The sequence below is a fragment of the Zalophus californianus genome, chromosome 3 (assembly GCF_009762305.2).
Source record: "Zalophus californianus isolate mZalCal1 chromosome 3, mZalCal1.pri.v2, whole genome shotgun sequence".
NCBI classification, from domain to species: Eukaryota; Metazoa; Chordata; class Mammalia; order Carnivora; family Otariidae; genus Zalophus; species Zalophus californianus.
Genome location: NC_045597.1, coordinates 72,494,401 through 72,521,815, shown reverse-complemented (window position 1 = coordinate 72,521,815; position 27,415 = coordinate 72,494,401). Strand labels below are relative to the sequence as shown.

The window sequence follows — 27,415 nt, the reverse complement described above, 5'->3', positions numbered from 1 at the left end:
TAGGTAGCCTTCTATAACGAATCTGGGGCTTGAGGATGCTTGCCTTGCCTACCTTCAGTCGTCACTCATCACTAGTCAAACCCACATGCCCTTTTGGCCTCCTCAGCTGTTCTAAACAGTAAAAATCCAGGAGCAGTTTTTAGTGAGTAAATAGATTCCACACAATCTACAGTGTAAGTTTCCTGCCTATCATTGGAGTCTCATGCCCACACCAGAGTCAATGGACAGTGGACCCATTTTGCTTTATACATACCTTTAACATCTATTGCAGTATGGTTGCAGATTGTAGAAAAGTAGGAAAAGTTATATTCTGAGGCAGGAATAATGAGAGCTGCAAGACATAATTTTTAAGTCATAGCAGGGAAAGATGCAGAAAAAATTAAAGTAAAAGAGATAGTTTTATTTGAGATAATAGTTTAGGGGCAAACAGATCTTTAAACCGCAGTGGTTAATCTGTAACACCATCACCATAATACAGCATTAGCCCAATGACTGATGTTCATTTAAAATGATCAACCACAGTCCGCATGGAAATACTAAATTATTTTTGATGCACTACCTGAAGAAAGTAGGAAAATATACAATATATTTTACAAGCTGTTAACATAATTCAAACTTTTATGTGCATTGGCTCTTAGATATGATTCAGTTGCTAGAAAATTAACTTATGTGGAACACCTAAGTTCCCCAGTGATGCCAGGTAATAAGTGTCACTGAACTTTGGCTCTGGATAAATTCACAAATGATAATGTGAGTAAGCGAGATATTTAAAGATTAGGTTCTAAATCGTCCATAGACCCTGCTGTGAAAGCCTTTGCCTACAGAATTTCGAGTAACTAAAAGTAGAGTGAAGGTAGCCCAAGAAGAACAACATACTAGAAGTTCACTCCCCAAATTAGATCCAAAGCCACAGCTTTGCTCTAGCAGTTGGGTTGGAGAGGACTTTTTTCTTTTTTTTTTTTCAACAAACAATTCTACTCTGCTAACTGGGTACCTGGCATTTTTTAAAGCCCTTTGCATATATTTGCTAATTTAATTCTCATAACAGCAACTCTGAGTTAGGTACTACCATTATTCCCATTTTACAGATGGCAGAACTGAGGCACAGAGAGATTAAGTAACTCAGGTTCACCCAGCAGGTCAGTCTAGATTCAAATCCAGAGAGTCTGGCTCCAGAGTTCATGCTCTTAATCTTGCTCTGAGCTGGTCTCCACTGGACCTTTTCAGCTTGTTTTTGGATTGCCTGTCTCATACGCTTCTGCCCCTCTTCCATGAAGTTCATGCAGAAGGTGTTCGTGGGATTTCTTATTAACGCCTTTTGTCCTAGTTCAAATCCTGGTCCTTTGCCTGGTCTGGGCCAACTGTTTATTCTGCCCCTGCTGTAGCCCCAGGCACCACCTCTGCTCCTGCAGCTGCTGCTCACAGGGCTGTGTCACATCTGACACAGGGCTGTGTCACAGTCATCTCTGTCTTTGTGTATTGTGCTGAGATTCAGAGTCCCAAGTGAGAGTGTCCATTTGACCAGGCCTGGCTCACTTTCCCGGAGGAAGCGGGATGGGAAGTTCCCTCCTTTTGCCTCTTGAATGGGATGGAGATTCCCTACCTCCACCAAACTGACCGCACTGAGAATTACCCAAAAACAGGAAGTTGGTTTGGTTCCCAGCAGGCAGAAACAATGACAAATATCACTACAATGGTGTTGCTCAAACATTTTTGTCTGCAACCCAGAAAGGATATGCATGTACACACACACATGTAGTCCTAACTGAAAAAGTATCCAGGAAGCAATATTTACCCATGGCTATTACGTTCTCATTTTTTAAAATGTGGGTCATGACTTACTAAATTGATTCCACTTTAAAAATCTTGCCCTATAGTATTTTCTGTGCAGTATGTTCAAAATACTCCCAATGAGTAGCTTTTTGCACAAAATGCTTATTTATGTACTGGACCTTTTTTACAATTCTGGTCTTTAAGTGATTGTCAAGTAGATCCTGGAAGAATGGCACTTCCTCCTACCTTGACACCAAAATAGGCAAAAAAGAAAGTATGAATCTGTTGTGTAATGAAAAGAAACACTTTGTGGTTTACAAACAGAGTATCCAGTTTTATTATTGGAAAGTACCCAATATAATAGTTCAGAATGTTTGTTTATATAGCTTTCCAGGAAAGTTTAAATCCAGGACAGTTGCTAGAAAGTAGCAGGGTTTTAATTTCTCAAGCCTATTAAACAGGAATATTCATTTCAGCAAAAATGCCTGGGAGCCTGCCCTGGATGAGGCCGTTTGGCCAGTGTTTGAAGGACACAGAGATGAGCTGGGTGGGGCTCCTGGTCTCAAGGAGATGAAACTCTAGTAGAGAAGAAAAGACAAGGGTGTAGAAAATAGTTGTACCAGGTAGAAAGCTATCCGGATCATGAGAAAGGAATTAAGAAAATGTGTAGGGATTCAGAGGAACATGGGGGCCTGGTTCCTGATAGAAGTTCCAAGGAGCAAAGGAGTTGGAGTTCAGAGGGTGGGAGAGGGATTTCCCTTCCACCCAGTGTGCGCCTGGGTGCGGCTGATTAGGTCATGGGGACATGGGGACCGCACAGACTTTTACAGACCAGGAGGGGGAAGGGCATTCCTGCAGTGAGGATGCCCCTCTTTGCCTGTTCCTAGCATCTGTGTGGGCTGAGAGGGATATGGGAGTTCTGGGTGGGGGGGGGGGACACAATTCACAAACACAGCCTGGTGGGCAGTGCTCGCCCATCCCCCCATCAGAAATCACAAGCTTTATCTGTGATTCAGCAGAGTTTGATGGAGTGCCTATTCCTCGAAAGCTTTGGTAAAGGGATTTCCAGATGCTGAAAGGCAAGGACCCCGCCCTACCAAGCCACCGGGTCTTGAGAACAAAACAGGGTGGGGAAGTGTAGGAGGTGGGGCACACCCAGAAATAACTATGCACAATCAGGACAGAAGGGGATAAGTGCCCTGAGCAAGGCAAAAGTGTAGGCCCTTGGCCTCTGGCCACAATCAAGCAGGGAACTTGGCTTTGGCAGGGGCGCGTCGGGCATAGTATGGTCTACATGTTGCAGTTGCCACCCTGCTTCTTCCTAACCAAAATTAACCTAGTGCTTAGTATATACTATTCATCAGAGTGCTTGCAGGTACTCCTGAGACTCTGCTAAGCACAGAATCTGCTCTCCAGGAATGTGTGCCATGGAGCTAATGTTGAAAAGCAATGGTATTATGAAATCTGTTCTTTCCAAAATGACACTATTTCTCTGTCCTGGCAGATGGTCCATGGTACCAATTCTTATCTGATTATAGCCAATCATTTTCAAAGATGGGATTCTGCCTAAGGGACACTTTCACCAGTGCGTTGCTGTACAGGGAGCTAGTCTCTGGAAGAGAAACTTAATGTTCATCCTGTGTTGATGGGCTGTGTAAGTTCTAGAGTGGGGGGTGGGGGCAGGGTGACAACATAGCCAGAGGGTGGGTGGAGGTGGGAGCAGCTCTAGAGCTGAGGTTGAGAATGGGCAGAGAGAGGCGAGAGCAAGGGGAAAAGGGAGGATGCTCAGAGCTGCTGCAAAAGTTAGGTGTGAACCCGGGGCACTCTGCCCAGGCGCTGATAGGAACAAGCAAGAGCACACAGCACCCAAACTTGTTCTCGTACCTGTGGGCGTTACCTTTTCTGTTGCCTAGGCAACCGCATAGCAGTGAGGCTGTACATATTTTTTTCATGCTGTGCGTTAATACCATCATTTCTTTAATCCTCACCCATGTGTTACATGTCTTACTTCCAGCCTCCTGAGAACCTGCTACTACTAGCGGCTATTTTATTTTATTTTATTTTATTTTAAAGATTTTATTTATTTATTAGAGAGAGAATGAGAGACAGAGAGCATGAGAGGGAAGAGGGTCAGAGGGAGAAGCAGACCCCCTGCTGAGCAGGGAGCCCGATGTGGGACTCGATCCTGGGACTAGCGGCTATTTTAGGTGACGTTAAAATGCAGTTGAGGAAACGGGCTGAGATTGGCGAGCGATGACATAGCCAGAGGATGGCAGAAGCCAATCCAAAGCACAGGGTGCCACACTCCAGAGGACCTTATTCCTTATTCTGGAGGACCTGAGTTATGTTTGTGGTGGTCACATGGCATTCTGACAATAGGCAGATATTTATTATCTTTCTAAGTAATGATACAGGGGGACTGTGTCTTCTAGGTGGCATGACGTCTGATAGAACATGCTGGTAATTCAGAGACATTCTGAGTTGCCACTCCACAGGCAGCTGGAAAATCTTAAAATTTGATTTAGATGTATCAAAATCTATCACTCTCTTCTGAAATTCTGACTTCCTCAAACAAGCTGAGGACTCCTTCAAAATCCATCTGTTGAGCTCATGGACAGAAGGAATGCTGTCTCAATTCACCTGTTCAGGTCACTAGTGAATCTAGGGTCTGCTGTTCTGTGAGCAAACCAGAATTTTGAGTGTTTTTCCTCCTGCTGACTCAGCTTCAGCTTCAGCTGTCTTGTCATTTTGGTAAGAACAGCCAATCTGTTGGTTTCTGGGCATCCAATAGAGTGATCGCCTTAGATCACTTAATTTTAAATTTAGATGAAAACTGAAAAGTCACTCTGTGGATCTTTTCAATGAGTGTATAACTTTAGTTCTTGATTAAAGTGTTCTAAATCTTCACACTTTGCTTCCGTTTTCTTTAAATATTCCATAAGGAATCCATGGTTTAAATTTTTTTAACTTTTATTATAGTGATAAAAAGCTTATAACAAGAAATAGCAGTCCTCAAAAAAAAAAAAAAAAAAAGAAAGAAAGAAATAGTCCTCTTTCAAATCCTACTCCACAGAGGCTACAGATTTCAAATCATTTTGTGGTTTCTTCTGATCTCCAGCCCCACTGTTATCCAAATATGCTCTACTTCTGGATCTTTTTTTGGGTATCATCCATTGGTTTCTCCTCACAGCAGTGGGGAGTTCAGCTCTACTGCAGACTCCCATGCTTTCCTTTTCCCCAGCCTTCCAAAATTTGGGTAAATCAGCAGTAACTCTGTACATGATTGCATATCATTTACTAATGATCTCATTAGCGTACTATGACGAGTCTTTTCTCTCGTGTCACTTTTGCCCCCTCAGATTAATACTTGCCACATGGGGGCTTTGCCAGTTGCTGTCTGACAACCATGCCTTCTTCCTCCTTGCTGGCTGGAGCCTGATTTTGTTCTGATGTTTGCCCCTTTGCACTCGACTCAGTAATTTCTGATATTGCCAAGCCAGTCACGGTGGCCCACTTCCCCTTTCTTGCCAGGGGAAGCCTGGAAGGGTTGTTTCTGGAGAAGATTTCTTTGCTCTTAGACAAACGAAGAAACGGCCTCCCCTGTCAGTTAAAGAAAAGAGTTCTAAGAACCTGCACAATGCTTAGGAAACACAAATATCCAAACACAACAGGGCCACCAGTTGCATTTTTCTCATGTGACCTGCCTCCTATAGCCTTGTGTTCTTCTGTTCCAGTGTGAATTGGTTTATCTCTGGACCTGGGTACCCTTGTCTTCTTGGGGCTTCCTTTTGGTCCCCCCCTCTCCTGGATCCCCTGACTTATTCGCTTATATATTCATTTTTCAGAAGCATATTCTTTAGAGGTTTGGGAAATAAAAGTATTTGAATTATTGCATGTTTGAAAATGAATTTATTCTGTACTCACACTTGATTTGATGGTTTAGCAGGATATAGAATTCCAAGTAAAATCGTTATTGCTTGGAGTGTTAACATCACTCCTCTGACTTTAGATATTTGTTATTACTGTTCAGAAATCTGTTGCCAGTATGATTCCTTTTATCTGCGATCTAGTTTATCTTTCTGGAACTTCTTTTTATTCCTGGGGCACTAAAATTACATGATACTGTGCCTTGCCACATGCCAATTTTTATTTTCTAGGCTCTTGGTGAGCCCTTTTAAACTTGTGTTCTTTGGTGCCGAGAATTTTCTTGTTCTGTTTCTTTGGTAATTTTCACTTTGTGTTTTCTCTGTTCTTTTTTCTTTCTTTCTGCATTTTTATTAGAATTTAGAGCTTCTACTTTGGTGCACTAATTATTCTATCTTTGTTAGTTTTTGCTTTTTGGGTTCTAATTTCTGAGAGATTTCCTAGATTTTGTCTTTAAAGCCTTCTGTTGACTTTTACATTTTAATTGTCATTTTTTTTCATTTCTGTGGGCTCTTATTTATTCTCTGTCCCTTTCTTGTTTTATAGACACTCATATCTCTGAGAGAATTAGCTAGAACTCTGAGCTGTTTTCTTCTGTTCTCCACCTGGTGAATGGATAAATTGTGGTACAGCCATACAGTGGACTACCACTCAGCAATAAAAAGAAACAAACTATTGACACATGTAATAATGTGTATAGATCTAGAATGCAATATGCATCCTATATGAATATTAACAATATTCATATAATCACCACAAATTATATTAATAAAATACTATTGGGTGCCTGGGTGGCTCAGTTGGTTAAGCGACTGCCTTCAGCTCAGGTCATGATCCTGGAGTCCCGGGATCGAGTCCCGCATCGGGCTCCCTGCTCAGCGGGGAGTCTGTTTCTTCCTCTGACCCTCTTCCCTCTCGTGCTCTCTATCTCTCATTCTCTCTCTCTCAAATAAATAAATAAAATCTTTTAAAAAATACTATCATTAATAACATAGTAGTGATGCTGTTATCTACATTCATCCATATTAAAAGTGAAAGAAGCCAGACTTCAAAGGCTACATGCTTTATGACTACCTTTGTATAAGATGTTAGAAAAGGCAAAACTACAGGATTGGAGAATAGATCAGTATTGGTGGTTGAGAGGCTGATTACAAAGGGGTGACATGAGAGAATTTTGGGGTGATACAACTGTAATGTATTTTGATTGTGTTGGTGGCTACTCTGTACATTTGTCAAAACTTAGAACTATACACCAAAAAGTGGGTTTTATGTAAACTAAAACAAAATTTTAAATGGTTTTCTTCTGCTTTTGGTATTTTTTAAATGCCTTGTCTTTTTTATCATATGCTTTATTACATATTTGGTAATTCCTAGCTGCTCATTAATATTTAGGAATGAGATGGGCATCTGGAGCCATGCATTATGTGTTGTATGCCTTTCTTGTAAGCTGGGGGTGTTGCTGTAGAATGGGGATGAAAAAGCTATAAAATGTTTACAAATGTTGGATACACACACACACACACACACACACACACACACACACACACGGGATTCCAAGCAAAGAAGTAGTGAATCACTGCTCCCTAAATTTTCATTTTCTCCTTCAGTGTTCTTTGGGTTTTCCTTTTCTTTTCTCTTGTCTTTTCTCCTCTGGCCTCCATGGCAGGGAATGGAGAATTGGCAGGGAATGGTGAATTTGTATCAATTGTCCAGTATTACTTTATTTTTTCTCATTAATGAGAGGACCTGTCATAGAGGGGTACCACTCTCCTTGCCTCTTTCCTGACTCAGGCTGCAGAGCTTTGCCTCCTAGGGCTAGTGCCACTCTAACTTCTTTCCCTTGGGGTCGGGCAGGTCTGCTCTTAGGAGCCCTATGCCCAGCCTGTCTGCATGGTCAGGAAGCTGCTGGGGAGGGGTTTTCTGATATGCTCACTGCATCATGGCTCCTGTTGAGGTCAGAGAGTGCTCCCATGGAGAGCAGATTTCTTGTTTTCTCCTCCCCTTCAGAGCTCTTTCCACACTTTAGTTAGGAAGGGCGCCTACCAGTAAAGTTAGAACACATTTCTCTGGTCAGGAGGAGACTAGTCCGTGCGTAAACATGCTAGTCCCAGAAATTGGATGGAGGAATGTCTGGGTTGCTTCTGCAGCCTTGGAGAGCTTCCTGGGTCAGAGGAGAAGTGCCCAGGGACACGGGGTCAGGGGCCTTTCTGGAAGCTGTCAGGACCATGAGTCAGGGAGGGCATTTTAACACCTTGTTCCCTTTCCCATGCCACACAGATCATACATAGAAGAGAATGTGATTGTGGATCAATAAGAAGCTTCTTGGCAGTTTTATTTGAAAGATAAGCATGAGACTTATGGCATTGCTTTGAAAGTCTTTGATTAAAATAGATTTGGGGGGGTCTCATGTTATTTAGCAGTGAATTTCTAAACTGTGACTTTAGATCTTTAAAACATGCCCATTAAAATTCTGCTTATTCAGGTTGGTTCTTTCTGGGAATGTTTGATTTTTGTTGCTTATGAAATTTGTCTGTTTTGATCATTAATATGCATGAATCCTGTGCCTTATCCCGGAAATGCTAGCAAGCCAGTTTTCCACCCTGGGATTATAGGTTGGGTGCTATTCAAATACACATTGACATGTTACTCTTTAAGAAAGCAATCTTGATTTTTGTTGGGAATATAGGTTTTTTTGTTTTGTTTTTTGTTTTTTACTATTTTTCTTCAAGTTCTGGTGAAATGGAGGATTCCTACAAGTTAACAAAAGCAAATTATTCCTTTATTTCAATTGTATAGGAAAACTACTCATTCTCTTCTGCATATATCATTTATTTCTCTTGCATGTTTCTAGGCCACATCGGTTCCAAACTAAGTGATATATTCTTTCCTTTTCTGTTTATCTTCATTTCTTTATCTCTTCTTTCAAGATAAAGACATTCCAAGCATGGTCATCCAAAATGCCTTGTTCATTACATAGTGTAATTAATGAAAATACAGAGACTTCGAACAAAAAGCCCTGGGATGTGAAAGTAAATACCTTTTCGTTCAGCTGAAGGTTTTTGCAGTTCACCATGCAGTTGATTTGTTTGCTTTCCAGTTGTTTGCAAACTTTTTTCCTTGGGCTACATCAGGGTGTTAAATTTTTAACTTCATCATTCTAGCTCTCTAGATCATATGACAGAAGATAGGTTATGTGCTTCTGATGCAAAAAAAAAAAGAAATCATTTTCCAGAAAGAAAATGATTTGAAAGAGCCCCGTTTTTAGTGACCCGGTGCAGGCTTTTGAGCTGGAGGTGATTCTCACTTTATCCCTGATGATGTTAAAAAGGTTTCTTGCTTCCTTTCAGATAGCAGACAATCTGAGGTTTACAGCCTGCACTCCTACAGATAAATGAGGGTCGTGTGCCATCCCCATCATAATGCTGACGTCCATTTTCAGGGCCTAAATACACACACACAAGAGATTCAAGAATGTACAACTCAGGCATGCTTACTGGTTTGAAATAAACCCATTCGGAGAAGCTGGGTTGAGTGGGGCCCACCAAAGGAGTTTGAGGAAATACCTGTATTGCCCTCTCAGCTTGCATGAAGTCAGCTCTCCCCCTGCCCCCCCCACCCCCCCAGGAATCAGCCCCACCTGCTCAGATAGATTTAAATATTCTCCTGTAACTCTTTGGCCCATCATCCACATTATAGAAGCCAGATTGGGCCATAAGACTAGTGGTAGGAAAGAACGAAGGGAGTGGGTTTGTGGAGAATATTCACATAAGGTATTTGTGGTTAGAAATGAAGCAAGAAATAGATTAAGGAATATCACAGTGTTATATCAGTACTTGGGCAGGTAAACAAGAAGAGATGCTCTAAGAGTAGGTCTTCAGTTGCCTTCTGGTGCCAGGCAGTGAAGTAACCAGGTGTAAGTTGAAAGGCCAGATAGCCACTGGAGAAGGAGAAAGTGCTTGCCTTGCAAGCATACACTGGAACTCAATTTTTAAAACACTTCTCCAACAAGACTAACAAAAACCCTTGTCTGACTGAGCCCTTGGGATGCCAGTGGAAACGCCCATATGTAAATACATTTCCATTTTCTTAAATCAAAAAGTATTTGATTTCATCTAGATTTAATGTCTTTGTCTCTTTTTAGTTTCCTATTAATAAACACCAGTACCTAATGTTATTGCAAGAGTTTGGATGCTATCTAGTATTTTGTAGATAGAATATTAGTCTTCAGTAGATCAGCTTTTCTCAGCGGTCTCAAAGAACAGCAGAGAATTTATCACCAAGTCTTGATAGTGAGATTCGGTTGTTTTTGTTACCTTTTATTTTATTTTATTTTATTTAAAGATTTTATTTTATTTATTCATGAGAGACAGAGAGAGAAGCAGAGGGAGAAGCAGGCTCCCAAGGAGCAGGGAGCCTGATGCGGGACTCGATCCCAGGACCCGGGGATCATGACCTGAGCTGAAGGCAGACACTTAACCATCTGAGCCACCCAGGCACCCTGTTCCTACCTTTTAAACTGCTAGTTTTTTAAACTAGATGACATCCTTTTCTTCCTTCACCAGAACAGATAAGTCCCAGTTTCTCTGGTAAGCAGATAGGAGATCCATGGATAATCCCCTTTCCTCATGAAATCCTTTTTGGATCATGCAGATCTGAGTTTCATAGAAACTTCTTTTTCTTTTTTTAGACTTGGAATTCTTTTATTTTTATTAAAATAAAATAATAATAAAATATTATTTTATTTAAATTCAATTAACATATAGTATATACCTAGTTTCAGAGGTAGAGTTCAGTGATTCATCGGTTGCATAGAACACCCAGTGCTCATTACATCAAGTGCTCTTAATGCCCATCACCCAGTTACCCCATCCCCCCACCTACTACCCCTCTAGGACCCCTCAGTTTGTTTCCTATGGTTAAGAGTCTCTTATGGTTTGTCTCCCCCTCTGATTTCATCTTATTTTTCTCTCCCTTCCCCTACGATCCTCTGTTTTGTTTCCTAATTTCTACATATGTGTGAAATCATATAACTCTTTCTCTGATTGACTTATTTCGCTTAGCATAATACCCTCTAGGTCCATGATGGCTGAGTAATATTCCATTGTGTGTGTGTGTGTGTGTGTGTGTGTGTGTGTGTGTGTGTGTGTGTGTGTATACACACCACATTTTCTTTATCCATTCATCTGACGATGGACATCTGGGCTCTTCCCATAGTTTGGCTGTTGTGGACATTGCTGCTATGAACATTGGGGTGCACGTGCCCCTTTGAATCACTATGTTTTTATCCTTTGGATAAATACCTAGTAGTGCAATTGCTGGGAGGCTTCTTTTTCTTAGTCCTTCACCACTAGGGGAAAACAGGTAAAGACATGGTAAGGAACTGTGTCACTGGGGGAAAAGTGGGGGAAATGTGACCCCAGCATCACCTACAAATCCAAAACCCAGGCCTTGAATTCCATAATACTTCTGGTGTATGTGTGTATCTGGTGACTGGCTGGAGTCTTTGTCAAACTATCTACATACACAGACACACACACACACACACACAACACACATGCATACATTCATAAATTGCAAGAAGGAGCAAAGATCTAATTTCCCCCAGCCCCTCATTGTAATTTCTGCTTCCTTCTTGCTGTTATGTGGTGCTTAGAATTTGTCTTTGACCGTGTATTTTATTACACCCTGCCTTGCTTTAATGACCACAGTTACTAGCTGTCTATACATTATATCCCCTTTCCCTCAGACAGTTGTGGTTTCTCTGACAGGATTTGGACCTTTCTTTTTTTTTAAAATTTTTATTGTTATGTTAATCACCATACATTACATCATTAGTTTTTGATGTAGTGTTCCATGATTCATTGTTTGTGTATAACACCCAGTGCTCCGCGCAGAATGTGCCCTCTTTAATACCCATCACCAGGCTAACCCATCCCCCCACCCCTTCCCCTCTAGAACCCTCAGTTTGTTTCTCAGAGTCCATCGTCTCCCCCTCCGACTTACTCCCCTTCATTCTTCCCCTCCTGCTATCTTCTTCTTTTTTTTTTTCTTAACATATATTGCGTTATTTGTTTCAGAGGTACAGATCTGTGATTCAACAGTCTTGTACAATTCACAGCGCTCACCATAGCACATACCCTCCCCAATGTCTATCACCCAGCCACCCCATCCCTCCCACCCCCCACCACTCCAGCAACCCTTAGTTTGTTTCCTGAGATTAAGAATTCCTCCTGTCAGTGAGGTTGGACCTTTCTTTTATTTATCTTTGATTTCCTGTTGTTCCCTGTCCTGTGTTTTCTATCAGCTGGTGCTCAATCAGTTGGGTGTGTCTCAGAGCCCTTTGAATCCTTGTCCGTGTTGCCTTTTTTCCTCTCACTTTCCTCTCACCTGTTTTGGGGGGGGCACGGTCTGCAAGAGGGGGCTGAGTGCTAGCCTGGACGTGGGGAGCCCAGCCTCCACGTGGCTGTGACAGGTCTCAGCTGGTGGACTTGGACTAAGTCTCTCTGGGCTGCAGCTTCCTCACGTAAAATGAGAAGTTTGAACTAATTGGTGTCTCTGTTTCTTTCCATCTTAATTACTCAGTGATATTCTGTGATGGATATATGCTCAGCAAGGCATTACCCAAAGAGCTAAGCAAGTTAGGAAAGATTCCATTATGCTACCATAAGTCAGAAATACTTATTGAGTGCCTACAGTGTGTTGGACACTGTCCTGGTTATTGGGGATCAGTGGTGAGCAGGGTGAATATGATCCTTGTCTTTGTGGAGCTTATGTCCTATTGGGAGAGGAACACAATGAACAAATAAACACATAGAATAACTAAGGAAGGCTGTGGAAGAAGCAAGGACTATGGCTGTGGGCAAAGGATGAACCTCCAGGAAAGCCTGTCTGGGAAGGGCACATTTAAGACCAACCTGATATGTAAGAAGGGTCCAGTTGTGTGGAGAGCCAGGCATGGAGTGTTTAAGCAGTGATGAGCCATGCAAAGCCTGTAGGCAAGCTGCAGGGCAGGAGTGTAGGTGGGGAGAGGTTTTTCAGGCCACAAAGGGCCACACAGGTCCAAGTGAGGAGGCCATGGGAGGGTTTGTGGCAGTGAAATGACCATTCACATGCCAACATACCACTCTGGATGCCTTGTGAAGGGGAAATGGCTCATTAGAGAAGCAAGATTGGAAGCCAGGAGATCTGGTAGGAGATTTGTAAGTGGTTCATATGGGAGATGACATGGTGGCAGAGAGGGAGAAAAGTTGATGGGTTGATGACTTGGGAAGTCCATCTGATAGCCCTCGCTGATGGGTGGGGTGTGATTTAGAGGAAAGGGCCAAGGAAGCTTTTAGGTTTCCAGCCTTGGTGGTAAGGTGCCATCTAATCCAGACAGGTGATTAGATGGCACCAATAATCCAGAAAGGGGGGGCTTGGAAGGGCTGGGGACGGGCATTGGGAGGCAGGAGGCAGCCAGGAGGTCTTCTGTGTGGACAGGTCCTTAAACATGACTATCTCATTCCCTTGATAAAAATCAGAATTCTGGAAAGAGCTTGTCTCCCATGTTTGCTGTTAAAAATAATTTCACTTCAGGGCACCTGGGTGGCTCAGTCAGTGAAGCGTCTGACTCTTGATCTCAGCTCAGGTCTTGATCTCAGGGTCGTGAGTTCGGGCCCCACATTGGGCTCCATGCTGGGCATGGAGCCTACTTAAAAAATAATATTTTCACTCCAGAGATATATAGTATGAGAGAAGAAATGCAAATGGCATATAAAATGTAATTACCTTCCCAGAGGTAAAGTAATAACAAAATAAGATAACAAGGCTTTTTTTTTTTTTTTTTTAGCTTTTCAACTTAAAAAATTGATGATTCCATGGAAGCTTGACATGGTGGCTTAAGAGCATGGATGGGGCTTCAGATTCCAAGTCTTCCACTTTCAGAAGTTATTTCACTTCTCTCTGCTTCAGTTTCTTTGTCAGTAAAATGAGGTGATGATATCTAGTTAGAGGATTGTTATGGACTAAATGCAACAAAGCACTGAGAACAGCCTGGTAACAGTAAATGCTATTCAAGTGTTGAAAATAAATTCCTCATGTTGAGCAAACGTTATTCAATTAAAAAAAAATGCTTTTAAATCCCTACTGGGTGCCAGCCACTGTTCTAGGCTTTAGAATAGAGTGGAGAACAGAGGAACAGGTGCCTGCCCTCCCAGAGCTTATATGGGATGAGGGGAGGCAGATAAACACAAGGATCAGGTAATCTTGGGTGGCAAGAAGTGTGTTCTCAACAGGGTGACCATGTGTCCAGCTTATAGTTGGTGTCATGGCATTCTGTCTGGTTTAGCATGTTTGAACTCCCCAGAGTGGTCCAGTGTTATACAAACACTTGTACTTAAATGTTCTAGTATCTTTTTTTTTAAAGATTTTATTTATTTGAGAGAGAGAGAATGAGAGATAGAGAGCATGAGAGGGAAGAGGGTCAGAGGGAGAAGCAGATTCCCTGCTGAGCAGGGAGCCCGATGTGGGACTCGATCCCGGGACTCCAGGATCATGACCTGAGCCGAAGGCAGTCGCCTAACCAACTGAGCCACCCAGGCGCCCTAAATGTTCTAGTATCTTTATTTGTAGTTGCCCAAACCTGGAAATAACCCAGATGTCCCTCAGCTGGAGAATGGGTAAACAAACTGTGGTACATAGCATGGAAACTTGTTTAGCCATAGAAAGGAACAAACTGCTGATACACCAACACCCTTTTGATTCTCGGAGGCACAGAAGAAGCTAGACACAAAGTCTGCATACTGTGTAGTGACGTTTAAATGACATTCTGGAAGAGGTAAAATCATCAGAACAGGAACCAGATGATTGGTTGCCAGGGGCTGGGGAATCATGGGATGGTTGACTTACAAAAGGGCTTGGGGGAGATTTTAGAGCTCGTGGAACTGTTCTGTGTTTTGTTTGTGCTGGTGTTGGTCACAGGATGGTATACGTTGGCCAAAATTGCAGAACTGTGCAGTAAAAAGAGTGAATTTGACTGTATAAACATGATACTTTAATTTAAAAAAATCGAAAAAATTCCTAAGCAAGAAAAAGGTGTCTCTGTTTGAATGATAAATGATCTGGTCATTGTAGTTACAAAGTTTTGAGAGAGAGGAGATGGAGCAAGAAATAGAGGGGTAGAATGAAGACTGAGACTTTTTTCCTTGAGAGCAGTATGTATTCATTTCATTACAGGGCATCCATTATGTGCCAGGCCCTGGCATATAGTGTAGGCACAAGAGAGGCAACTATAAAGAGAACAAAACCCCTCATGGAGCTCAGAGTTGTGTATTAAAATGCAAATATGCATTCCTGTTTACACAGTGCTTCTACCTTTAGGAATAGATCCTAAGATAAGGAGGGCATGTGATGTGATGAGCACTGGGTGTTATACGCAACTGATGAACCATTGAACACTACATCTGAAAGTAATGATGTACTATGTGTTGGCTAATTGAATTTAAATTAATTAAAAAAAGGAATATAGCCTAAGAAAATAAGGGGTTCAATAAGATAAGCATTCAGCAATTTTCTGTGAAAAATTATTTTAAAAGGCAAAGACTGGAAACAATGTAAAGTCTAAACAATAGGGAGATTGGTGGGTAAATTATGGTAAAAGTGACCATTGTTAAAAATGATAAAGAATATTTATTACATGTATTTATGTGAGGAGGTGTCCATGACATGAAAAGTGAAAAATTGGAGTTATAGAACTCATTCCCTGAGTATAAAAAAAAAAAACAGTCTGGGGTATGAATGTCAAACTCTGTTCTTAGGGTGGGAGTAAGGGACTTTGGTATATTTAACTTTTTTTTTTTATACAAGATCCATTTTTTTTTTTTATAATTGGCAATGTAAGTTTGCCATTTTGGAAAAAAAAATCATTTAAGAAAAAAACAAAACAAAATAATTATTAAGCATAAAAGGCAAGAAATGAACACCCTATATTTATTGGGTGAAAGTCTGTCATGGAAGGGAAGGATTCATTTTTTAAAGGAGAAAACAAATACTTTTTGTTGGCAGATGCAGATGAGGCTTATTGTAGAGAAACATGCAATGTTTTTATTGGAGAAACTTTAGATATCAATTTAATGTTCTGCTTAAATGTAAGAATGATCTAACCAATGAAAAGTCATGTTGCCCCCTTTTTTTGGCTCTCTATAAAAGGGCACATAGCAGCATTTCATTTATGTGTATATTCTTCTTCACTCTTTTTACTGAAGTAAAATAAAAATAGCCTCTGCTACTGAAAAAAATACACATATATTCTTTCTGAGCACAGTCTTGTTTCTATATTAGAATAAAATGTGAAGTACTACTCATGTCATGTACATAGATAAGCCATGACTCCACAGGCTATCACAGAATTCAGCACCATAGATAGCTACAGCATTTTTGAACACATATTTACCATCATTCCTCAAGCAGTAATTCAGCTTTTAACCACATTGTAGTGAAACACCTTATAACGCATTTGGTCTGTTGTGCACCACCTTTTAGGATACCTACACTTGTGCCTGTTGAAAATAAACATAGCCTTATGATAGGACCAATAACCTGTCTATTGTTAAGTAATTAAAATTGCAGAAAATGCAGAGGAATGATTACCACAGAACTTTCTAAAGCAGATGAATACATTGACATATAGGTAAGGATTTGCAAGTAACTTCACATAAAATTAGCCTACTAAATGTGGTGGAACATTATAGACCCTAGATACATGGTCCATAAAAATGTCAACTGAAATTTGAAATTTGGGATTTTGACTTTTTTGCATTGTTGTTATATTTACTGTTAAATATTGGGTTCCTATCTTATACACTTCTCTGTCTCCTAAGGTTCTGAAGGATAATTTATTGCATGGTAGGAGTTGCAGCTGGAGCTTCTTTGGCAGATACATTTTATTAAGTTGGATGGAATTGCATTTGTATTCAAAGGCACAGCGCTTGAACATTTATATGAAAATTCACACACTGATAAAGCATTCCACAGCAGACCTGGCAGCTAAAGTAGGCTGTGTAACACTGTTTTTCAGTCTTTTAAAACCCAGCCCCTTTTTTAATAACATGAAAATCCCCTGAACTTTATTTTCAAATTAAATATTATAGCAAATATAAATCAGATAATGATGATCAGAATGTATTTTTCTACATAATCTCCCTTGAATATTATGGTACAACCTTCCTGGGGTAAGAGTTTCTAATCAGTTACTCAGCTGAGAAGGGTGGCTTTAGAATCTCCATCTTAGAACACTGAAAAGAAAAAAAAAAAAAAAGAGCCTGTGCTGTCCTGAAAGTGATTTAGACATTTGCCATTTTGAGCTCCAGTTGAGAAGAGATTGCTTCATCGCAAGTGCCTACTACTTGCAAAGTCCTGTCCCAGATGCTGCATGGGAAATAGAAGTGTCTGAGCTGTTAGCCTCCAACCTAGTAAGAAATTAGGCACACATGTGTAACTATAATAAAAGTAAGACACATGTAACTAATAAAAAGGCACACTTAACTATAATAAAATAGGATATACATAACTATAATTTAAAAAGCATAGTTTAATAGTGCTAAAAGGAATAGATCTGGGGATTCAGGCCACGGAGAGACAATATCTAGCCTCTTCATCTTTTTGGGAGGGGAATGGGAGAGAAAATTTAGGAAAGTCTTCACGGAGGAGGTAGCGCTTGAGCTTAGAAGGTGAAGCTGTTGGGTGCGGGTATAATTTTAAGTAGAAGAGTAAGGAGGATTAAGCATATATACGGGCCCAGCATTCATCAGACCTTGAATGTCAGGCTGAGAAGTTTGTCATTCAGCCAGGTTCACTCCCAATCATGTTAGTGGGTGGCACAGAGGTGGTGGGTCTGCTGAGTTTCTCTTTATCTGAGAATGCCTTTCCTGCTGTGCTGGACAGAACAAACACGCTATCAGGAAATTGAAGTGCAAGATGGATGAAGAGATTGCAGATGAGCATGAAGATGTTATCAGTCCACTTAATGATTCAGAAATGATGTATCTGCATTTAACTGAAAGAGTTCTGGATGAGATAGTCAAACCCATCATTGGAGACTGTGAGCTGGGGAGAGCTAAAGCCATGCCTGGTTGATAAAGATGGGCAAAGACATTTTGTTTGTTGGCAAGGGGACGATGTAGTGCTCAAACTACATGCTCATGTACCTAATGCTGAGCCCATGTTGTATTTTAAAAAGCACTGGTAATTGTTGAGTTATGAGTACTGAGAATAATGAACAGTGGTCCTTAGGAAGAACACTGGGTAATGTGTAGAACAGGCTGCGGTAGATTTCTTCACTTTCATTTACTCTCTTTCCCTGTTGGAGAGAGGCAATGTTATAATTATTTCAGCAACACATTTGACAAAAGTTTCTCCTCTTATAACATTCTTGTGGACAGTGTGGAGACATGTGTAGTAACTGCCGGGCCCAGTGGGTGGAGGGTGCCTGTGTGAACGTGCCCATGGAATGCTGATCAGCAAATGAGAACCATCATGGAGTGACTTCTCCCTGGTGCCAGGTGCTGCTGCTTTGGCCCCTGCCCTGTTTCGCTGACATTGGTAACAGTGAAATGAATGATAATCAGGAAGGCACATTTACCTCTTCAGAGATGGTATGCAAACAGAATGGATTGCAAATATTTTGGATGAAAAATTAAGGATGGGCCCAAAAAGTTTTAAATAGGATAGAACAATGGACCTAGACCAACAAGATGAAGTTCTAGAGGTACATTTTTATGGTCCTACCCATGGATGCTAAAAGCCAGTTACAGATTTCTAGGATTGAGTCTCTGTAGTTTACCAGTAATGGGTAATATAAAGTAATATAGTACTTTGGCATTTTAATTGATGATATGGAATTAACAGGGTAATTCATGTGGCCACGGAATGGTCACTCTTAGATCATGTGGTTAGAGGTATAACTAAGTGAATGGAGGTCTTGCTTTCACAGGACCCTGGATGATGCCCCGAGAGCTGGAGTATTGTGTGCAGGTGTGAGTATCCTGTTTAGGAGGGACTTCAGGCTCCCTGAGGTGTGTATTTAGATGGTGGGAGTTTCTTTTCTTTCTTTTTTTTTTTTTAAAGATTTTATTTATTTATTTGAGGGAATGAGATAGACCGTGAGAGGGGGGAGGGTCAGAGGGAGAAGCAGACTCCCCACTGAGCAGGGAGCCCGATGTGGGACTCGATCCTGGGACTCCAGGATCATGACCTGAGCCGAAGGCAGTCACTTAACCAACTGAGCCACCCAGGCGCCCCTAGATGATGGGAGTTTCTTAAACCTGCTCCAATAGTTGGGAGAATCTGAGTTCTTTAATAAGAAGAGTAAGTTTGGAGGAGGAAGGGAACATAGTAGTTCTTTACAGATACCTGCAGGGTTGTTTCTGGTGGAAGAAGAATTGTATTGTGCTTCTCTAAAGAGGCAGATCTCTACTCTGGGCTAGTTTGATGGTGGCTCTGCATGGAGGGCTGATGGGCTGACGCATCTCCTGACACTGGGATTTTCACCCTAGCACTAGGAGCGATACTTGGAAGGCTATTAAGCCTCATATAGCCTATGAGCCTATAAAATCTTTAAATTCCTTTTGGAGTTAATTAATGGATTTTTTCCCAAGATAAAATACCATCTATCTCTAAGGTCATCATTTGTAACTTTTTATAGTAACAGATGTGAAGTACAATGAAAATTGCATGCCTCACTCTGGGAAAATGCACCTCATGGAGGGCGGTTAGCATGGTTGGTTGACATATTTGTATTTCTTATTTAATCATACAGTCCTGTATTATGAGTCTGAATTTGTAGGATCATGTTTTGTATTTTGGAAAAAAATCTTTAGGGTAGGTAACCTGGTTTGAAGTCCAGATCCAGAAAAAAACAAAAATAAAAACTTGTTCATATTGACCCTGTGACTGACTTCTGGCCATATGATGGAACTCCAGGGGGAAGGTGTGAAACCTGAGAAAGAAGGGAAAGAAACAGGAAACATTACCTCCTGTACATAATTTCACCTTCTATAATTGGAGAAGGTTTTTAAATGCTTTTCTTTTCTTGTGTGAGCTTTCTCTCCTTTTTTGGTTTCTGGTTTTGCTTTTCTATTCTTGGTCTTTATGATAGTGTCTTTTCCTTTTATTCTTACTGTGTGATCTGTACAGTTTCACCAACAGGCAGCTTTTCCTTTTAAAGCTTCCACTTTCTGCATGGATTTTACTTTCCTATCTCAGTCCCTGCCCTTCCGCTTCTTAGCTGTGTGACCTTGGGAATGTTACCCTCTCTGTGCTTTCATGTCCTTACCCAGGGAGAAAAGAAAAAGCAAGGGGATGTTAAGGTCTATCTCTGGAGGCCACTACAAATATTAAATAGCCTAACTTAAATTAAAATTAAACACTAAACAAAAATATAATTTAAAATTTAAATTAAAATTTATGAATATGTATTCTAACTGAGAATAATACTTGGTCCCTAGGAGGTTCTAGCTTTCCATTCCCTTACCAATGAGTAACATTTGCTGCTCACTGACAAAGAAAAAAGCATCTATTATGTAATTCGTTAAAAATTAAAATACAACTCTTTCTTAGCAAGACAGGGATTTGACACCTGTTTGTCAGTCTCTAGCAATCACATTGTGAATTGCAGTGTACCATACTCTGGTTTTGTTCATCTTTGTTGAGAAGAATTCATTTCTTTTTTTCTCCCAGCCTTGATAATTCAAACCTGAGGGCTCTTTGTCTCATGCTTATAATTCTGCCCACAGAGAATTAGAGGCACTCCCTTTCTGTGGATGGCCCATATTTGTGGGATCTCTTGCTCTCCCTGGCTTTCTGGGATACCTGCTTTCTGATCCAGAGAGGACAGTGTTCTTTTAGACTGCTGTCTTACTGATTTGCCTACACGCTTTTTATATCTGTGCCCAGAGGATATGTATATCTTCAAGGAAAACACTTTTTAACTTGAATAAATAAGTAAAGATAGGTTCACTGAGAATCTCCTCTGTGTCAGGGAACTGGGGCTGTGACCAGAGTATGAGCATCTTGGTTAGGCCTGAGGGCTGTATCTGGGTGGGGCTGGACCCAGGGCACCCCTGGCTTACTGAAGACAGGCCTGGAAGAAGACAGAGAAGGAGAAGAGGAACATGGGACGAAGGAGGGGAGGGGGATGGAGACAGTGCCACAGGGAGGGAACAGAAGAGCAGTATGACAGGAAATGAAAGTGCCTGCTCCTGTGTGGGTGTGCGTATTTGGGGTAGAATTAGATGAACATGGGGAAAGGAATAGAAAGACCCAGATCAGGATGTTAATATGTCTTCGGGTGAGCGGAGAAAGGGGCAAATAAAACACACTAAACCCCCAGCTTATAGGAAATGATCTCATTTATGTAAAAAGTACATGCTTATATAATAGATGCAAAAGAAATGAAAGAAAAAGAGCTTTATCAGCTGAGGTTCTGGGGGACGCCAATGGTAGGGTGTCAAATGAAAGGTCACGTTAGGAGAGGAGGGGGCTGGGCTGGAGAGGAGCATGGAGGTAGCTGTATATTATTGGTGATTTTTCAGTCCTTTGTTCTCAGGTGTTCATGATGTCATTCTGTGGGTGACATCCATCCATATATATGTATGTGTATGTGTATACATGAATATGTCTGTATGCATGCACACATAATCTTTTGAATAGATGAAGTTACATAGTAAACAGTGATGAAGGGAGACAAGTGGGTTGCCATGTAACCTACTTCAGCAGAAACATAACAACAGCCTCCCAGGTAATGTGTACATGTGTATTCATGTGTGTTTGTATGGATGAGGAGGAAGGTGTGGAAGATTTTAACCTTGAATCCCCCCTGGGGGAATCGGGGATGGAGCAGAACCTTACTTTTAAACTCTCCCATCCCCAGTGCCTAATAAAATGCACTCACAGTAGTAGATAAACCAATGTTAGCTTTGAATTGAGTGATTTACTGATTATCCGTGAATCTGCTTTGATCAAAATTTAAATACTATATTAGATTTAAGCTCTTTGAGGGCAGAAATAATGTTGATCTTCATCATTCATTCATATAGTCATTCATTCATGCTACAAATACATATTAAGTACCCAATACATATGCTAGGTATTGAACCATATTTTCTTCAGTGTCTGGCACATTTAAAAGTTTTTTTTTTTAAGTAAAAATATGGGATGTTGTGACAGTTCATTATAGAAGGACCGAATCTATTCTAGTGGGCCAGGAAAGCTTCCTCGAGGAAGAGGTATTCATACTGCAAACTTAAGACTACAAAGGAGTTAGGTAATGTTGGGAGAAGAGTCCACATTCTGTGCAGATGGAAGAGTATGTGCAAAGGCCCCAAAGCAGGGAAGGAGGTGCCCAGTAATGTAAAGGATGAAGACAGTGTGCCTGCAGCCTGGAGAGTAAGAGGATGAGTAGTAGGGGGTGAGGCTGGAAAGGTGTTTGGGGGCTGGACCATGCAGGACCTGAAGGCTGGGATAGGATTTCCTCCAACTTCCTTTTTGAACATTTTCAAACCTGTGGAACAGTTAGAGGTGTTGTAGAGTAAATCACTGAGGTTTACAAATTATTATCTTTTGGCACAGTTCCATTCTCTCTCTCTCTCTCTCTCTCTCACACACACACACACACACACACACACACACAGTTTTTTCTTTGCTGAACCATTGGAGAGTAAGTTACCATGTGCTGTGTCTAAAAGCATGTCATGTTTAAAAGCGTGTCTCTTCCAAGAACAAAGAATATCTCTGATATATTCACAATACTCTTATACACCTAAGAAAGTTAACACTGATAAAATACCTTGACCTAATATACAACCCATATTAAATCTCTAATTGTCCCAATAATGTCCTTTGCTAACTTTTTTTTTTTTTTGAGAGAGGGAGAGCAGGGGATGGGGAGGGGAGAGGGAGAGGAAGACAGAGACTCTTAAGAATTCCACACGGAGTATGGAGCCCGATACTGTAGGGCTTGATCTCACCACCCCAAGATCATGACCTGAGCCGGAATCAAGAGCTGGATGCTTAACTGACTGAGCCACCCAGGTGCCCCTAACTTTTTTTTTTTAATCTAAGATCCAGTCAGGGAGCACACATTATATGTAGATATACATTGGCATTTTGGAGGTGGGTTTAGGCCAGTTATTTTGTAAAATGTCCATTAATTTATATTTGCCTGATTATTTCCTCATGATTAAATTCAGGTTGAACATTTATAGCAAGAATACTACGTAGGTGATGTGAAGCACTGAGAACTACCTAACATCAGGAACACATGGACTCAGTTTCCATTATGGATGTTAAAATTGATCACTTGGTTAAGGTGGTATCTACCAGATTTCCCTATTGTAAAGGTAGAATTTTCCTTTTGTAAGAAATAAAGTAATTTTGGGGTGCCTGGGTGGCTTGGTCAGTTGGGCATCCGACTCTTGATTTTGGCTTAGGTCATGATCTCAGGGTCATGATTGAGCCCTGCATTGGGCTCCATGATGAGTGTAGAGCCTGCTTAAGATTCTCTTTCTCCCTCTCCCTCTGCCCCTCCCCACCCCCAGCTCCCGTGCACCTGCGCTTACTCTTTCTCTCCCAAAAATAAGTAAGTAAGTAAGTAAATAAATAAATAAATAAAAATAATCTGGAGAATGGTACCTTAAGATTCTGTGAATATCCTGTTCCCTAACAATCTTTCACCTGGTGTTTTTAGCAACCATTTGTTGCAAGATCGTTATTCCTTTGGTGATTGCAAAACGGTGATTTTTTTTTCCTACCTGTATGATTTTTTTAGGTTACTTGGCATTATTCTATGAAGAAGAGCTTTTTCTTCTCCTCCAGGCTTTTAAATCAGTATCAATATGAACCTGTGGATTTTTAAAATTTGAATTTAAGATTTAATATGTTTTATAATTCATTTCTAACATTAATCATTTTTATGTTTTAATTTCCCCATATTTTGCCAGCAGGCACCCTATCAGAAAGGTTTTTGAGAAATTTATGGGCTGAGTGAATGAAATAATAATATGAAAGTGACAAATACATCTGTGTTTTCCATGCTTTTTCTAAGAATCTCTATTTGTCAGTGCCAACAACATGATTTTATTTTTATTTCTCTCTAGGTCTTATGGACTAATTGGCTCTCATTCAGCAGGAACCTAACAGATAAGTCATCCTGCTGTATGTCAAGACAATGCTTGGTTTTAAGACCGCTCTGAAAATGATTAAAGTAGTATTGCAGCGTGACATTGTCAGGGGGCAACAAGCAGCTTGAGAATTTCCTATTAATCAAAGAGCAGCTTGAAGGAAGCTCCTTTCCATTAAGTAGGACTTCATGGCCAGCAGCCCCCACTGAAGGCTTGAAAATGAGTGTCCCATTGGCTCCGAAGAAATCATGTTACGCTCAGTTGCGGGACAACAGAAATGGAGTGAAAAATAATAATGAGAGTATCCTAAGTCTGGGAGATACAAATGCCAATCAAATCATGTTGGAGGTCAGTTCCTCTCATGATGAGTCTGAGACATGTGACCGGACAGATGAAATTGGAAATGCAAATTCAAGCGAGCCAGAGAATAGTACCCGTTTCAATAAGGAATCTCACCAACTTCAGGGCTTTGGGAAAGGATCGCAGTCTGGCCCCACCAGCCTGAAAGATTTTAAATTTTCTTCAACCATCCATGGAGGACTAAATGAAGAGCACACGGTGGAGAGAGGCACAGATACCCTACAGACCCCTCGCAGTGTTCAGGGACCAAGTCTGTCAAGTTGGAGGAACATTATGGCGGAGGCCAGTCCAGAGGTTTTGGCTAAAAGGGATGCTGAACTTCCCCGGCATGCTCCTAAGGATAAGTTGGCAAAGACCCTTGACAATGAGGAACTGAGAAGGCATTCTTTGGAAAGAGCAAGCGGCTCTGCTGTTGTCGTGGACATGTCCACAAGGGAACGTGGTGGGAGCCTGACCTGGCAGCGTCTGCAGCCCACGCTTCTCGACTCCCCTGAAGCCCCGCGTCATGAGCCCAGTGGTGGGGAGGGGCCGCAGAGGCCCTTGACTGCCCCCTCTCCAGGGGCAGCTCTTCCTCCAGCTGATGGTACCTCAGAGGGAAAGAGTGTGCGTCATCCTAAACCATCTACCTCAGCAACCAAGGAGACCACCCCCTCAGAGACCCAGATGGAGGGGGGACACGGACCGGAAGTTAGCAATGAGAGCACATCACACTCGGCCCATCCGGAGCCTGGTCTGGATTCAGCTTCAGCCCTGCAGGGAGTCCTGACTAAGCCAGAAGCACAATTAGGTCAGGGAAAGGGAGAACTCAAGCCAGAGCTGAAATTTGCCCCACCCCAGGCTGGGCAGGAGTTAAAGTCAATCCAGGCCGAGGGTCTGGGATGCCCCAAGGAAGGTAGTGTGTTACCCCTCGAGAGAAAGGAGCCAGGTGGGAAAGCGCAGCAGGAGGCCACCACCGGTGCCCTTAGCCTGTCACATGGCAGTGGCCACCACACTCGTGTGGGAAGAGGCAGGAGTGAGCAGGACAAGAGAGCAGTCCTCCTCGGCGAGGAGGGTTCTCTTCACACCAGCCCCACACGAGGCCCTGCTTCCTCGCAAGCTGCTGAGAAGCAGCCCACTGGCAAGACTTCATCGAGTGCAGCTAGGAAGTTGGGCATTTCAGCGGGCGATGGGCACGTACCTTTTGTTCCTTACGACCCACCAGACAGCAGTCCCTCAGATGTCAGTGAGGAGAGCGCACTGGATGGTGGGAACACGGACAGTGTGGCAGTTTGTACTTTAGGTCCTTCTGTCGGAGAGCGCAACACTGGGGTCCCTGAGCCCCTCGGCCCTCAGAGCAGCAACTCAGAAGCAGGGGACAGCAAAGAGATCACTACATCTGTTGCAGAAGATAGGAACCTCCTAGAAAATGCAGCTAAGACTGAAAGCACCCCAGGGGGAGCAGGTGCTCTTCTCAGTGGCCTGGCACCCCTCCATCCAGAGACAACTGTGAATGTGACCCACCAGCCTCCACCACCTAGTAGCAGTGTTCAGGACTTAGGTGCGTTAGATGCGGATGCCGGGTCACCCTCGGCTGCCGCACCTCCCGCTGATAGTGCGCGGTCGTTGAACACCCCCCCGAAAGTGCCTGACAAGAGCACCTGCCCCAGTGGGATCCCCGAGCCTGTATTCCCACATTCTGAGGATACCCCTTCCTCACAGGAGGGAACGGAGAACCATCAGGTTGAAAAAACAGAAGAAAGGACAGAACCCAAGCCCATCATTCTGCCCAAGCCCAAGCACGTGAGGCCCAAGATCATCACCTACATCAGGAGGAGCCCTCAGGCCCTCGGCCAGGTGGACACTTCGCTGGTTCCGGTGGGCCTTCCTTATGTTCCACCCACATGTACCATGCCTCTTCCCAAAGAGGAGAAGGCAGCAGGTGGTGAGCTGAAGCCATCTGCCAACCTCTATGAGAAATACAAGCCAGACTTGCAAAAGCCACGGGTCTTCAGTTCTGGGTTGATGGTGTCTGGGATCAAGCCCCCAGGACACCATTTCAGTCAAATGAGTGAAAAGTTTTTGCAGGAGGTAAGAGAATGTCATTCTGATATGATCTTTAAGTCAAACACTGTAAAGTTTGTTATGTGTTTTCAATGTGAACTGTGAAAACAGAATATCCTCTGTTAGCAAATTGCAGATTTTGATGGATACATGTGCACAGAAATGGATGTTCTTAACTAGAGGAGTTTGTAGACAAGCCGGCATTTTTGACCAGAAGAGCTTGACGATCATGATGAGATGTAGCTAACATCTAAGGAGACTCATTTAAATTCCACTCAGCGTAATACATGAGGGGTTAGATAAGTATGCATTTAAATTGGCTTCCATGCTTAAATAAGTCAGCATAAGTCTTTTATAAGCCAGGTCAATGGGGGGAAAAGTCCAAAATAAATATATCATTCAAATTGGTCTGACATAATCCTCTCAGGGGGAATATTTTCCTTATGGGAGAATCTCATATTCATACATGGGAAAACCACAGTGAATAGCAAATAATGTGTTAGGCATGGGCTCTTTGAGTCAGAATAAGGAATTACAACTAACATTTAGTTGAGCACCTACTATGCCTTGAGCCCACGTAACATAACATTTCATCTTTATCAATCTTTACTAGTCCTTACAGTGATTTTCTGGAGGTTGGGATTACAGTTTTTATCATTGTATAAACCACTTTGGAGGGATTTGAGTAACTCAGTTAAAGCCACAGAACAAGGTCAGTGCTGAGATGCTCTTCTTGCCCTCCCAATTCCATCGCTGTGCTGCCCCTTTCATTTCTGGGTGTGATGGTGAGTTGTCGTCCCAGAGCTCAGAAGGCAGATTTATCTCCTGAACGAGTCTCCTCATGGCGGCCAGACTGATCAGCTAAAAGCTGGGTCAGATCACTCCTCTCCATAGCATCCTTTAGGTCTGCCCAGGTCATTGAGAACACAGGCTTAAGCATGTAGGATGGCTCAGCTTTTAGGATGGACTCAGTCTGGCTCCACATCCTCCCCAGCCTCCTGTGCCTCCTCTGCTCACCCTCTCCTGCTGCTGCTTCGGGGTCTTTGCACTTAAGTCTGCTTGGAATGTTCTTTTTGCATTGACCCAGTGGCTGTCTCCTTTACTTTCTATCTGTGTTCCAACGGCATTTTATTGGAGAGACACCTCACCTTCCCTGAGATTCCCTT

The 27,415-nt window shown here is 42.1% G+C and overlaps 1 protein-coding gene across 7 annotated transcripts in view; it reads left to right on the top strand.

Moving 5' to 3' along the window:
- Window positions 1–27,415, top strand: part of MTUS2 (microtubule associated scaffold protein 2) — a 594,294-nt gene that overhangs the window by 184,853 nt on the left and 382,026 nt on the right. For 5 of the 7 annotated variants that reach the window (XM_027590976.2, XM_027590979.2, XM_027590973.2 and 2 more), the window contains one exon: window positions 23,826–26,276. In XM_027590976.2, coding sequence (XP_027446777.1) covers window positions 24,069–26,276 — 2,208 coding nt within the window. In that variant the 5' untranslated portion in view covers window positions 23,826–24,068. Of the gene's footprint in view, window positions 1–13,695; window positions 13,738–18,664; window positions 18,747–23,825; window positions 26,277–27,415 lie in introns of those variants that run through there. The other 2 variants (XM_027590975.2, XM_027590978.2) reach the window with 2 other exon arrangements.